At 41.5% G+C, this 16011-nt stretch overlaps 1 protein-coding gene across 3 annotated transcripts in view; it reads left to right on the top strand.

Annotated features, from left to right (window-relative positions):
* The window catches only part of WDR62 (WD repeat domain 62), a 74348-nt gene extending 59917 nt beyond the window's left edge, over positions 1-14431 (top strand). For 2 of the 3 annotated variants that reach the window (XM_075608726.1, XM_075608725.1), the window contains 7 exons: positions 900-1052; positions 2503-2623; positions 4503-4605; positions 7854-7908; positions 11292-12047; positions 12181-12260; positions 13495-14431. In XM_075608726.1, coding sequence (XP_075464841.1) covers positions 900-1052; positions 2503-2623; positions 4503-4605; positions 7854-7908; positions 11292-12047; positions 12181-12260; positions 13495-13737 — 1511 coding nt within the window. In that variant the 3' untranslated portion in view covers positions 13738-14431. Of the gene's footprint in view, positions 1-899; positions 1053-2502; positions 2624-4502; positions 4606-7853; positions 7909-11291; positions 12048-12180; positions 12261-12692; positions 12849-13494 lie in introns of all 3 variants that reach the window. The other variant, XR_012802664.1, reaches the window with a different exon arrangement.
* Positions 14432-16011: the final 1580 nt, after the last annotated feature.

Genomic DNA, 16011 nt, shown 5'->3' with positions numbered 1-16011 from the left:
TTATGCAACTAAGTTCTTGTACAGTCCATCTTGGCTCACAATAACAAACATTTTGTAGCACACATGTAATTGGCTTTCCGAAATAAATGTAATCATGTTTAACCCTTTCACTGCCAGGGGCCAGCAACGCATTCCTCTACAATTTGTTACTGGCCCCTCAAGGCAGTAAATTAGTTAAAAAAAAAAATTTTTTTTAAAATGTAATTAAAAAAATTGAGGGTTAGATTTTGTTAAATGTTATCTTTTACAAACTGAAATTCTGTGTTAATAGTAGGATGTGATGTTATGTACCCTTGCTGCATCTGTTTGTGGCTCAATTATACGGTCTGTTCGTTTACTCGGAACCCAGATTATAAGAACAGGTAAATGAAATATAGGTAGCGAGTGGTATCAATATTGGGTTATGCTCAGTCAGATAAAAAGTCCATCACTCCAAAAACAAAATGACAGTTGGTAGATGAGGTTTAAAAAAGACATGCGGCAATCAAGTTCAACCTATACGAAATTTAGAGAACAGATACTTTATCCTATATCTGTACATGCTTCCAGAGGAAGGCAAACAAAAAACCCCAGTGACATATCATCCAATGATATCTCATAATGGGAAAAATTCCTTCCTGACAGGTAAAGGTTACAGCCCATATGCATTTTGTGGGTCACTCCAGCTGCACGAAGCCCCATGCTACTGCTTCAATGTCACTTGTGTGGGGTATTGTTGCAATAAATCTGTGTGAAAGGAAAACCTGAATTGTCACTAATGAAATTGAAACTAAATGTGTGGTTTCTTTTGGAGTTGTTTTTTTTAAGGGAGTAATTTGTTTACAATATACTTTTTGGGAAATAATGTTTCCCCTTAGCTTTTTAACTGCTGTTTTATAGCTGTTTAATCCTTTTTGTAGATGAAGATTCACGAACATCAGAATGCGGTTCTGAAGCAGAATCTGCTGATTTGGATAGAAACAATTTGCAGACTTCCTCTCTGTCACAAACACCTGAGCAAGAGGGATTCTTGATGAAACATTTTGACACATTAATTGATTCTTTTACTGAAGGTGAGGTTGTTATACCTCTGTTTAGTGTGGTATAGTAGATATTTACAGAAGTTTACCTCTGTTTAGTGTGGTATAGTAGATATTTACAGAAGTTTACCTCTGTTTAGTGTGGTATAGTAGATATTTACAGAAGTTTACCTCTGTTTAGTGTGATATGGTAGATATTTACAGATGCTGGCAATCAGAGTGACAATGATGCAATGCAGAAATGTAAAATATTGCTTAAGTTTAAAAACATAACCAAAGTTGTCTGTTCACTAAAGTCTCCTGGCTGCAAAACTGGGGCAAAAGAACGGCACCAGCTTTATCAACGGACAATCACCAATTGCTTTTAATGGGAGTCCCTTAAATTTGGTGCTGTTTTTCTATCACACATTTGTTTTTTTATCCATGAGACTTGAATAGACGCCACAGAGGAAATTCGATGTAAAACTGATTAGATCGAGTTTTGGAAAAGAAGTTAATCAAGTTCCTGATTTACAATATTTACAGTATATTTTAACTCTGGCTCTGGTCAGAAATTGCATTATAAACCGAGAACATTTTCACTTAATTAATCTGTAATTAACAATGATACGTAAACAGGAATTTTTATGCCAGTGATTCCCAAACAGGGGCTTGGAAGGTGTCTCCAAGGCAGGCCTGCACAACTCCGGTCCTCGAGGGCTGCAAACAGGCCAGGTTTTCAGGATTTCCCTACTTCAGCACAACTGGTTCAATTAGTGGCTCAGTCATACTGAGCCACTAATTAATCCAGCTGTGCAGAAGTAGGAATATCCTGAAAACCTGGCCTGTTTGCGGCCCTCGAGGACTGGAGTTGTGCAGGCCTGCTCCAAGGGGTTAGCAGGTGTCTCCAAGGGATTAGCCAAAATGGCGAATGATGGATCCCAGGCAGCATAGTGTGTTCCTGAGCCTGTGGGAGGATTGAATTTAGTAAGGTATAGCAGTCCATAACAGCAACAAAGTCGCTCCTCACAGTGCTTTACGTTGTGGGGTGACTTTGGAAGCTCTGGCAGTCATTGACTGCCACACCACCCATATCTGCACACACCGGAACCATTTGGGGCCTTAAGCATGCTTTCCTCCACGAGCACAGGACACTAAATGGCTAGTATTGGTCAAACTGTTTTGTTAGCAATAGTCTGAGTAGGCAATACGGTATATTAGTTAGGGGTTTGCAAAACAAATATTTTCTCACCGGGGGTCACAAAAAAGACTGTGAACCACAGATGGATATAATGGCAAATCAAAATGTTTTTGTTCACAAACGCATGGACGTATACTATAATCTACTCTCTTGCCTTCCACATCATACTGTGCTTTACGTGTTATGTCTCTTAAACTAGTAGTTACACGTTGTTCCAGAAACAATAATTGTTCCATGTTCTCTTCTACAAGTAAATTAAATAAGTATTTTATCTTTAATTGTTATCTAATGTATTAAATGCAGAGAAATTTGATAACTCGTTGAAAGATGTAAAGCCTTCTGAGGACAGTGACGAAGATTTGTTCCTGAATTCCCGTTTAAGTATTTCTGCCAGATTTCTTTCCCGTTGCCAAAAGAACAGCAGGTACAGCATTATGTTGAAGAGGTCTCTACACAATATTTGTAATAACTTTTTAAAGCAGCAATACAACACCCCCCCCCTTCTATTTTAATATTTAAAGCATGTGACCATATATAATCCTACATTCCTGCCTAAACTGGCAATCATTTGGTGTTATTGTTATAAATCTGTAAAAATCCTGATTGTGTGCATAACATAACGCAGTTTCAATCAATCCTTCAGTCCGTGTAGCTCAGCAGCTACAATGTATCCTGATATTACTAAGGTAACATTATCTACGGTTATCGTTTACAGCTTAAACTGCTGGGAACATTGGCAAAAAATTATCACACACAGGAAAGTGTTGCAAAGACCTTGCACTGCTTGGGAGGTGGGCTAAAACCTGGTACAGTATAGAAATAAGGATGTACTCATTAAAAATGACCATTAAGAGTTGAATTAAAAAAAACAGTCCCTATTATCTAACCGGTTATTCAGAACTGATTATTATTATTATTTTTAAACCCATAAGATTACACATGTTTTGCTGCTTTAAAGTTATGTTTTAGATGTTCAGTAATAAGCCATGTGTGTGCACCATTCTAAAGGGGGTACTCTCACTTTGATGATTAATTTTTATAATAACGTCCCAACTAAGATTGAATATATTACAGAGCTAAACACAACCGAACGCCACCTAAACAAGCAGGTGCAACTGTGGATGTAGTGTTCGTGTTCCCCCAGTTAATACAACATATTCCACTGTAACTCAGAACATCAGAGTTTCCGTAGGATTCAGTGTTAATGTTGGTGCAGTATATTCCAACATCTCACCAGAGAGGACAATAAAGCCTCTATAGCAGTGGTGACCCCTTTTAGGGGCTGAAGCACCTAGTCTATTGTCATCTAACCGCTCTCTATAACTCCTCCTAGTACCCCATGTACCATCTCATACTCTCGCTGTCTGTGGTGATCCATCTCTCTCTCCTTCTGCTGATATCTTCCCCTGTTCCCTCCCCTCCTCTCGCTGTTTTTCCCCCTTCCAAACAAAATTATTTATTATAATTTAAGTAAATCAATTAAATTAGTAATCAGTGAAAATCTCGCTCTTACAGTTTCATCACTTTTCAAGTATGTTTATTAATTGCTTTAAGGTGGTTTAAAGGCTTACTAACCCTAATGTACATGTTCATAACCACAAGGTAGGCATAAGAGAGCAAAGTCTCCATCTTTACTGACGGCACTAAATTAAGTAACATAGTAGGATGCATTATGTAATTTCCCTAAAAGACTGGAAGTGTCGGCAGATAAATGTCAGATTATGTTTAATACAATAGTATGCATGTGGGAAGCAAGAATAAGATTGCTACAGTAGCTACAAACTGAATGGAATAATATGTGGTCACTCCTTTATGGGGAAGATTTAGGACTGCTTGTCGAAATTATTTTAGCAATAGTGCGCAGTTACAGGCAGTACAGTAGCTACAATGGCTAATAGAATATGCCTAAAACAGGGTACAGATGGAAGAGAAAAGAGCATCATTTTAAATCCTTACTAAAATGACACCTTGAATATGGAGTACAGATTTGGGCATCTACTATATCCATAAAAAAAAAAACACATTCGGAAACTGGAAGGAGTAAGATAAGAGACCCAAAATTAAGAAATAGAATGGAAGGTCTGATTTTTGAGGAAAGGTGATCAAAATTAGGATCGTTTACATTTCTTGCCATTTTCTGGATCAATATAATTCAAAATATAGAAGGAATATCACAGACGATTACATTGAAACAGAGTTTAATAACCTTTCTTTGTTTTTCCTTTTCTTTTAAACCTCATCGACAGTACTTTGTAACTGTTCTAACTGGGTGACTCGGCCTTTCTTTTCCCTGTTATTGTTAGGCTTGCAAACTCAGTCCTTCCCTGCAGTCAACAGATGAGTGCTACAGACACAATGGTCGAGAGAGAAGAGGAGCAATTGAGTAATTCCAGGAAATCTACTGAAGTAAGAGTACTACAAGTAGAAACATCATCTGAATGTTGAGTCTTTGAGCCTTTCAACTTGCTGGTGTTGGGTTGCCAACATGTCGGGACTGTAAAATAAGCATTGCAATTAAATCAATAATTATCATTAGAAACATATGGTACAGCTGTAGCCAACTTTATAACCACTGTAGCAGAGAAACCCAGCCCTGACATTCCCTGGGGGTGGGGGGGGGAAAAAATAGTAGAGGCAGCCTGTAAACCAGGCCTGCCCAACTCGTAAAGTGAGAAGGGCCGAACTGCTCCAAGGAAAAAAAATTTGGGCCGCACGGGTTAAATCATCATTATCATCTCTCCTCCAGCACCTCTCATCATCATCATCCTCCTCATATCTCCCCAAGAACCCCTCACTATCAACCTTTACGATACTCCCCATCTATCTCTCATACCCCCATCTCTCCCCCTCACCTACACAATACCCCCCTCCACATCAAACACACAATACCCCCCTCCACATCAAACACACAATACACCCCTCCACATCCCCCCAGCCCATTCCATGTCAGCACCCCCCCCACAAGTCAGCATCCCCCCATGTCTCTCTTCCCTCAATATGACACTCTCTCCCCCTCCCCTAAATTACACTCTCTCCCCCTCCCCTCAATATGACACACTCTCCCCCTCCCCTCAATATGACTCTCTCCCCCTCCCCTCAATATGACTCTCTCCCCCTCCCCTCAATATGACTCTCTCTCCCTCTCCTCAATGACACTCTCTCTCCCTCCCCTCAATATGACACTCTCTCCCTCCCCTCAATATGACACTCTCTCTCCCTCCCCTCAATATGACACTCTCTCTCCCTCCCCTCAATATGACACTCTCTCTCTCCCTCCCTTCAATATGACCCTCTCTCTCTCCCTCCCCTCAATACGACGCTCTCCCCCTCCCCAAATGACACGCTCTCGCCCTCCCCTCAATATGACACTCTCTCTCCCTCCCCTCAATGACACACTCTCTCCCTCCCTTCAATATGACCCTCTTTCTCTCCCTCCCCTAAATGACACGCTCTCCCCCTCCCCTAAATGACACGCTTTCGCCCTCCCCTCAATATGACACTCTTCCCCTCCCCTCAATATGAAACTCTTTCCCCCTCCCCTCAATATGACACTCTCTCCCCCTCCCCTCAATATGACACTCTCTCCCCCTCCCCTCAATATGACACTCTCTCCCCCTCCCCTCAATAAGACGCTCTCCCCCTTCCCTAAATGACACGCTCTCGCCCTCCCCTCAATACGACGCTCTTCCCGTCCCCTCAATATGACACTCTCTCCCCCTCCCCTCAATATGAAACTCTCTCCCCCTCCCCTCAATATGACACTCTCTCCCCCTCACCTCAATATGACACACACTCCCCCTCCCCTCAATATGACACTCTCTCCCCCTCCCCTCAATGACACTCTCTCCCCCTCCCCTCAATATGACACACTCTCCCCCTCCTCTCTATATGACACACTCTCCCCCTCCCCTCTATATGACACACTCTCTCCCTCCCCTCTATATGACACACTCCCCCTCCCCTCAATATGACACTCTTTCCCCCTCCCCTCAATATGACTCTCCCCCTCCCCTCAATATGACACACTCTCTCCCTCCCCTCAATAAGACACTCTCTCTCCCCTCAATATGACCCTCTCTCTCTCTCCCTCCCCTCATTACGACGCTCTCCCCCTCCCCTCAATGACACATACTCTCCCTCCCCTCAATATGACACTCTCTCCCCCTCCCCTCTATATGACACACTCTCCCCCTCCCCTCTATATGACACACTCTCCCCCTCCCCTCAATATGACACTCTCTCTCCCCATGCAACTCACATCACTCTCTCCCACCCTGCCCCTCACATGTCAGCAGCAGCCCCCCCTCACATGTCAGCAGCCCACCCCCCCACCAGCCCGTTTTTCACACCCACCCCCCCACCAGCCCGTTTTTCACACCCACCCCCCCACCAGCCCGTTTTTCACACCCACCCCCCCACCAGCCCGTTTTTCACACCCACCCCCCACCAGCCCGTTTTTCACACACACACCCCCACCAGCCCGTTTTTCACAAAGCCCGTTTTTCACACCAACCCCCCCCCCACCAGCCCGTTTTCACCGGTACAAAGCCCCTCCCCGGCATGCTCTGACCTCCCCGGCATCCAGCTATTGGAGAAAAAAAAAATACTCACGGCTGCCGCATCTACCTCATGCTGCTGCTCCCCCATGCACCGCAAAACCCGGAGGGGGGGAGGGAGGAAGGGAGGAGGGTGGGGATGAATCGCCGCCATTTTTTAAAACTATTTTTTTAAACTTTTTTTATTTTTATTTATTTAATTAACTTGCGCCCGGCCGGAGTCATCGCGGGCCGCACAGAAAGGCCAGGCGGGCCGCATGTTGTGCAGGCCTGCTGTAAACTAATATTGAGCTGCTTGTTCCATGACAAGAAAAAAAATGTCTATGCCAGACTACCCTAGCGACTCTAGAATTCGTAAACTTCCTGCAGGTTTCAACAAAACTAATTTACATATCTTACCACAAATTTGCCAGCAGCAGACTGAATAAATTGAATTCATGGCATAAATTTATTTAAAGGTGCAGTACCAAGTAGCCAACCAGAAAACAGCCTTTGGTGAAGAATGTAACTGTTTAATGTACATCAAGAAATCTATCAATACTAATAGCAAAGACTTGGTTGCTTTAATTTTCTTAGAAATTCATTACAAATTATATTTCTCAGTGGCCTTTGAATTGGGAAGTGTTTTTCAGTTACATTTTTTCTTTGCCCTTATACCACCCACTCCTCATCAGACAATAAATGTGGAAGGGGTGTTCTGTCGTGGCAAACTCCTGTTGAAGACTGGTGCATTAAACAAAAAGAAGCAGCCAGAGGAAATCAAATCCCTGCCAAGTCTCAGCTCAGCATGTTTACTAACTAGAGTGGAGATATAACACAACTGTCAGTGCTAGTACAACAGTAGTCCAATATATGTGGATATTTACAAGACTGTACCAAATATTTTTTAAATGTCCAGAGTCTTGCTGCCCAGATGACTTTAGGATTAGGCTACTGGAAGACACCTTTTTAGCATATATAATTATACATTTTGTGTTTCTGTATTCTTTATGATAAATGCTTCTCTTAACCCGTTTCGCATACATTTTTTGAATACTGTAGGTCGTGTTATGCTTATTCATAACATCTTTATGCAAATTTTTTTCTATTGTTTTGAAGAAACCGGTTAATGACAAGACGGAGAGAAGGGAGAAGGTGAAATCAATGGAAACTGGTATGGTTTGTTTAATTGATAAATGTGTACAATTGAGTACCGTATAATCGGGTAACAATACAAAAGTGTCTAGAAATATACAAAACATAAACAATGTAATTGTCTCTTGCACAAAATGTTAACTTCAACATAATATGAAAAAAAAACATTTGCTGTACGCACCTGCCTGGGAGTGACGTCACGACGGTGATGCCAACATGGTGAGCCGGGTCTGAACGATTTTCCACACAAACGGTTGTATGGCGCTTTTTTACGAACTACTAGTACAGGGGTGCGCAAACTTACCTTCATACGCCCCCCTTTCTCCTCTCCCCTCCGGCTCGCGCTCACCCCCTGCACAGCTCCAGGGTCAAATGACGTGCTGGTTGCTGTGGAGACGTGTCGTTGGAGCCAAGGTAAGTTAAAAAGTAACAGAGGCCTCACACGATCCCGGCATTTATTTAAAATGCCTTCGGGGAAGCGCGACTTTGGCTGTGTCCACGCTAGCGCTGAGCGTGCGGCGGTTGCCACCAAGTTTATTTCGTGCAATATTAATGCTCATGTCCCCGCGGGCACATAAGTTCACCTAAGCTTGGTGCCTTGGGAGATACTTCAATTTGATTTTTGAGCGCAGAGCCGGGTCACATGACCGTGCTCTGACCAATGGGAGGAGAGAGGCACTATAGGCTGAGCGGAGAAAGATGGAAGGGGGGGGCGGTGAGCAGATAGCGGTGCAAGGAGGGGTGAGCGGTGGAAGGTGGGGTGGGGCGGAGGGAGGGGGGTGAGCTAAGAGAAGTGGACGGGGGGGGGGAGTGGAGAGAGGTGGAAGGGAGGAGAGAATGGAGAGAAGGGTAGAGGGAGATAATGTAGGGACAAACACACAGCCCCGATTCAGCCAATGACACGCCCCCTCCCTTAATAGCCACAGCCGATCGCTCATGCTTGGAGAGTTGGTAACGTCACCGCTCTCAAGCATGAGCGGACTCAGCGGCATCTTGGCCGCAGCTTTAGGATATAGATTTGTGAATAGATATACCTGCCACACACTTATACACTACAACCAATAGATGGCAGTGTTCCTATATGTGAACTGACTGCATTGACTCAATGACCCTGCAATCACCATAGAGGATTTTAAACACACTATAGTAAATATATATGTCATTAATTTGTACACTTGTTAATATGTCATGGCATATTGGTTGAATAAATACTATGTTTTTGATTTTAAGAGTAGAGTAGGAGTTTGAGCTATAGCTCAGAGATTCTATTTGTTCTCAACATCCAGCTGTAACCCATCTGTAAGAGTGCATTTATATGGGAATCTTTTGTGCTTCCCTGATTAGGGAAACATTTATGTGTTTTATGTCTATTCATATTCTCTTTGCACCTCAGTAACTCTACATCGTTGATGATTAAGAGGTTGAGCGGTAGGACATCTGTCTGTCTTTATATTTGCACCTGGATCAGATAAGAAACCTGGGTGTATGAGGGAGGTCATTTACAAAAGTCTCCTGACTGCAAACTGTTAAATCTGACACGGTTTTGCAATAATTTTGTCCCAAAGAAAAAACTTTGCTTTCAACGGCATTCCTTTTCTTTGATAAATATGATGCTATTTTCTGCACTCGTTTTGCAGCCGGGAGCCCCTATACAGTTTTACATTGCACACATCCTTCATTGGAGGAAATTGCATACAGTCAGATGAAGCTAAGAAATGGGAGTGAGAAACTATGATCCAATCACTCCAAAATATTGCACATTTAGGAGTTGCACTTGCTTCTCCTATAACTCCCCAAGCTTGTGCACCAGGGACAAAAGCAGTCAAATCTGAAGCAAAGTACTGTACATTGATGCTTATCCAAAATTGTCCTCCTTAGCAATAATTTAATATACAAATGCAGTTGATACATGGCTCCTATAGTGTGTTCAAACCTGTTACAGCACTGTTGCATTCGATGTGCTAGCCACAAATGGTCTACAGTAAATAGAACGTTGGTACTTTTAAAGCTATCAATGATATTTTAGAGATCCAAGATCTTGGCATAAGATACTAGCAGTATGGATACATCTGGAGTTGGAGTAATGCTGTATGCTGTATGCTGTATGCTGTATGCTGTATGCTGTATGCTGTATGCTGTATGCTGTATGCTGTATGCTGTATGCTGTATGCTGTATGCTGCACTCTCCCAGAGGCTTCCAGTACTTGCCACTGAGAGAGACTAAATACAGTAATGAGCTTGATGAACCATTTCGTCGGACCAGTATTGGTACAGCAGTTCCTATGAAAACTGGAAACACGACCAGGTTCAGTGTTCAGGTAAGTGTTTACCTAATGAAGGGCTACAGGTCTGCCATAAACATTGCAAATGATTATAAAGCCTCCCAAACGGAAGGGAATTGAAGCATTCTTATTTTAGAACCATGTATTCTTATGTCTCTGCAGGAAAAATTATTTTGTTGCTTCAAGTTCTGAAAGAGTGAGCAATTTCCCTGACACCATACTTTATCTTTATATGACCTCTAAATAGTGGGTAACTGCTATAAATTGCTGTTTTTTTTTTTTTTAGTGCTATTGAGTAACTATTCTAATAGTATTGGACTCTCCCATCTTATACCCCATATCCCCAATACCACCTAATCAAAGGAAAACCAGAACTGGGGAAGGGAGTTCTGCAATGTTTCCCCTTCTGTTGGGTCTAGGAGACTTGCAAGGGGGGTTCAATGGCAAGAGAGATGTACACAATGAAAGATACAGAAAGAAAAAATCAGATTGACAGAGAGAATGAAACATATACACATTAAGGTTGGTTCCTGCTAGATCTGCCACGGCATATTATCTTGTGCCCATTTTAGACTTTCCAAATTATGCCATTAACCAGTTAGACTAAGGTTCCTTATGTATATGGTGCAAAAAACAAAAATGACTAGGGTTTCAATCCAAAATAATCTCCTGTATTAGATTAGGTTGGATTATTGATGCCATTCTTTTCTACATATAAGGAGTATAGAAATATTATTCAAGATGCAGAAATGAAAAAAGTGGCACTCCAGTGGTCTTTCACAATTAAATAGATTTATTGGTACAGTAGTGATCACGGGAGTGAAAGAACACTGAAGTGCCACTTTTTTTTTTCATTTCTGCATCTTGGATTATCAGTGGTTTTGTGCTATTGCACTGGATCGCGTTTGTCGCGTTCCTGTGGCAGTTTCCTAAAGTACTGAGAGTGCACCACTTTCTGGACTAGAAATATTATTCTACATTTATTTAAAATGATATAGCATGTTTACTTTCAAACAAGGTTTTTAACTTTCAAATATAAATTCTGCTTTGAGTAACCACAGAATTTTTGGAATTGGAAATAATTTTCCCTAATGCTATATCTTTCTTTTTTTCTTTTCAGACTCATCCATTTTTCAGAAATTACGTGACAGTGAGACTGCAGCAAAGCGATTTACATTTCCTGGCTGTCTAAACAAGGACAATACATTAAGCAAAACCAGTAAAGGGAGATCTTACATGGAAGCCACTGCTAGCTCTAAGGCTAAAATATTCCGCTGCGTGTCAATGGAAGAAAATATGAATACAACCCAAGCAGTAGACCAAAAAAGGTTGTCTAATCTAGTCAGACCAGTGTCTAGCATTGACTTGTACTTCTTGGAACAGAACAAGAGTCAATTTGCAGAGGATAATGCCTGCAAGCTGCTCTTATCCTCTAGAACATCTGAACAAATGCCGTCTTCTGGAAACCAGGAAGCCAAGGCAAAATCTGCTCTTGGCATCTCCAGTACGTTGTCTGATAATATGTTAATGCCTCCTCCATCCACCTGTGGGATTATTCCTCGTTTAAAGAAAAAAGCTAAATCTGTCAATAACCTATCTAAACTATTAGGAAGGGAAGAGAAAAACAGCATAGCAGAAGTCCTGACCAACAAATGTGGAGAAACTACAAAGAGAGAGGTTACCACAGGCAACATTATACTAGACTCGCAGGACTTCGCCCAGAGACTATCTCCATCGGCATTTCCAACTCATGCATATCCCTCACATCAAATTGATGTTCCTCAGAATCCAGACAGGGAGGACCAATTTACCTTTAATGTCAGCCATATGTCGGAACCTGGAGCAGTCCCATCCCCCAGTAACATTAATGCATCTAGTAAGTAATGTACATTACATAGTCTTGCCTTAGAAGCATGTTTTACTTTGAGGTTTTGTTACAGTATTAAGGAAAGTCTTAACATATTGTGATTTGAGGAACTAAAGAACTATATTTTTTGCTTTGCGTTAAGGTGTTCTGTTGAGTAAATGTGAAGTGATGATTGAAGAGTTTCACAGCGCATTTCAAAAGACACTGCAGCTGTATAATGAGGTAAAATTTTAAAGTACACTTATTACTCAATGATACCGAAAAATAAATTGTACGTCTTGTGTTCTTGGTATTTGTCTATCTCTAGGAAGTCATAGGCACTCATATTTTAGTCCTATTCATTTAAACAGAGCTGATAAATTCTCCAGCCCAGAGAAGCAGCTTTACAGCATATTGAATATGGGCCATAGTGACAATCTTACATAAACATTCTAAATTTCCCCAATTGCATTTAAGACTGCCAAATTCAAAAATAGAATAACCCTTCCTTAAGCACAAGGACACACACACATACACACACACACACACACACACACACACACACACACACACACACACACACACACATACACACACACACACACACACTATAATGATGTTCCATTTTATATTGGTATTTCAGGCATTTGATTTATGTATAAAATGTTTTAATAGGAAATAATACATTGAGAGTTGGCTCTTGTTTTCAAGTATGTCCTGGACATGATGTTCTAACTCTAAAAGGAATTGAGATGTAAACTAACCACATTGCTGGTAACATAACTCAATCTTTTAAATGGGCAGTCCCTCATAGGACCAAAGTATATAACGGTGAGTGACATGTTTAAGGTGTTAAATCTTAGCGATAGATTTTAGTGAAAAAGTCAAACACCTCTAACTAATTAAAAAAAAAAAAAATCATTTTAAGTTGGTTTATAAACCTAGCGAGTTGAGGCTTGGTAGGGGTTTGATTTACTCTGGCTGCTGCCTTTTGTTTAATACCAATGTGTGTTCAGTAAGTGTTTGTGCAGGCAGAGCCCTCGTTCTTTCCCTCTCTTACCTTTACTGTCTCTTTGATAGACAGGGTGGGGTTAAGGCTAGAGGAAACACTTGATTTACAAAAAAAACAATTCCGAGGCCCCAAAGTTACAGTAAGTTTTGTGTGCATAAAGGGGAGAAAATCAGCCAGATATTAAAGCACAGTTACACGTGGTTAAGAGTGCCAAGTACATTGTTAAATTCCTTAAATAGTTTTGTCAGATACCAGGGATTGCAGCTTAAAATAATGTTGCTTTAATCCTTTCAGTGCAGTTAAACTACTGAACTGGTCTCTATGCATCTACTGTATTACTTCTTAATTTCTGCAATGTCAGCATTACTTTGCTGCTTTCCCTAGAAGCAAAAGTGAATTTAGGAAGTATCGGTCACTTAAATCTAAGCATCTAATTTACCATCCTGCTATATGTTTTCTCCAAAGATCGAATGTTCTGAAGGCTCTTTTGAGGAGAAGCTACAGATGAAGACTCTATTTTCTGAGGCTTTTGATCACATTCGTAGCGAGATGGATTTGGTGGGAAGTGCTCAGAGCACAAGCACAGCCTGTAACCACAGAATACCCTTGATAAGGGAGCAAGGAATGAGCAATCCTACTCTTCATTTACTGGAACATTATTCGGAGATGTTGCTGAAGCTGATGACAGAGAAGATTGACAGCAAGTGAAGAACACTCCGTGTTGAATTTTTTATTCATATCCCAAATGCATGATTTTTATGCTAAATACCCCTGCATTGGAAACTGAATAACCCCACCTTCTGGGTGTGTCCTAAACTCCTACTCATCAATTTCTGACAAGTTTAATGCCTGGGGAGAGATTTTTTTTTTAAATATGTATAAAAATACCCCATAACTTACTTTCTATAACACCTACAAGGATACCACCTTTGCAAACAACATTTTTTCAATTAAAATAATTGTGTGGACACCCATGTTGATAGGGTAACTTTAATGTTTACAGGGGAAATATGTATCTGATAGATAACATAGACCAACCTGTCATGGGATACCTATTTAATCAGCTGAGCTCCCTTGTAAGAAATACATATTTCACATCCTTGTGAATTATATGGAATCCCAAATATCTTACATTTAGTAAACTAGTACTGACTTGGAATGTCTTCCTGGTCACACTTCTTTTACCCAGATCACTTAAGGAATTCATTTTAAGCTACATAAAAAAAATGCTCTGGTTATTTCCACTTTCAGATATACAGAAAATATTCTACCGCCCAACCTATTTATCAGGATAATTGATAATGAACAAGCCAAGTTGGATTCGGAACAAGATCGATGAGGGTACATAAATGTTTGCCCAAGATGGGCAAACAGAAAATAATTCTGTGTGATTTGCACTCGTTTGGCTATTGTATGGTAAATGGAGGACTTCGTAGCCTCTGAGCATAATAGTGGAATCACAATAAATAGGTAGCCAAATTTCCCATGTACTGAAAGAAAACAATACAATTGTATTTAACATATATACTGTACAACAAATGGTGAAAAAATATTTACAGTGTGCATCTAAATTCCCCAGTGGTGAATGAGCGGACAAAGTAGATGGATTGCAACTTTTAACTTGCGCACCCCCCCCCCCCCCCCCCCCGGCCTCCTTACCTTCTGCCTAGCGCCCCCTCTCCGGCGTCAAATGACATCACAGGGTCATGTGACATTGCATGACCCCGCGCCGGTTACCATGGTGACGTATCGCCGAAGATCGGGTAAAAGAAGCTGCACAGACCTCACACGGTCCCTCCAGCACTTCATTTAAGTGCCTTGGGGGAGAGCGCGGGACCTCTGTAGCTTCCGCCCCCCCCCCCCCCCCACTTTATGCACCGCTGTGCTAGTGGATGCTGCCCTCTCCAGGATTCAATATATAAGCAGAGTAATATACCAAGAGTGTACAAAGTCTCCACAGATGTAAGTGGAGAAAGTAAATGTATCTGAGTTATTGTGTATCTAATAAACACAAATAACATCTAGGTAAAAGGATACAAAATGACCAACCTGAAGCAACATTATTAAGGTTGTTATATCAGTGTATACACTATAGGGATACAAAGTAACGGGTCTGAATACCCCAAATCTGCTTAACCCATACAGAAACTGTATAAGAGGTAGGCAGAATGAGTGCTAGTTCATCACAAAAGATGGTCTATACATGCACAGTCAGTAAATACACATGCACTCCAGGAGCAAGGATGTAAAAATGCACTGATGGCACAGATACTGACTATCATGAGACGTCGGGAGTAAATCTATATGTATAGTGTGAGGTAGATAAACTGAGCAGATATCTAATGCTGTAGCTGCCAAATAAAAAGGGATATTTTATTTGGCAGCTACAGCATTAGATATGTGCTCAGTTTATCTACCTCTTATACAGTTTCTCTGTGGGTTAAGCAGATTTGGGGTATTCAGACCCGTTACTTTGTATCCCTATAGTGTATACACTGATATAAGAACCTTAATAATCTTGCATCAGGTTGGTCATTTTGTATCCTTTTACCTAGATGTTATTTGTGTTTATTGGATACACAATAACTCGGATACATTTACTTTCTCCACTTACATCTGTGGAGACTTTGTACACTCTTGGTATATTACTCTGCTTATATATTGAATCCTGGAGAGGGCAGCATCCACTAGCACAGCGGTGCATAAAGTGGGGGGGGCGCACAAGCTACAGAGGTCCCGCGCTCTCCCCCAAGGCACTTAAATGAAGTGCTGGAGGGACCGTGTGAGGCCTGTGCAGCAGCTTTTACCTGATCTTCGGCAATGCGTCACCATGGTAACCGGCACGGGGTCATGCAACGTCACATGACCCTGTGATGTCATTTGACGCCGGAGATGGGGCAGAAGGTAAGGAGGCGGGGGGGGGGGCGCGCGCAAATTAAAAGTTGCAATCCATCTACTTTGTCCGCTCATTCAGCACTGGGG

This window comes from Ascaphus truei, chromosome 7 (assembly GCF_040206685.1).
Source record: "Ascaphus truei isolate aAscTru1 chromosome 7, aAscTru1.hap1, whole genome shotgun sequence".
Lineage (NCBI taxonomy): Eukaryota > Metazoa > Chordata > Amphibia > Anura > Ascaphidae > Ascaphus > Ascaphus truei.
This window is presented reverse-complemented; position numbering and strand designations above follow the sequence as displayed.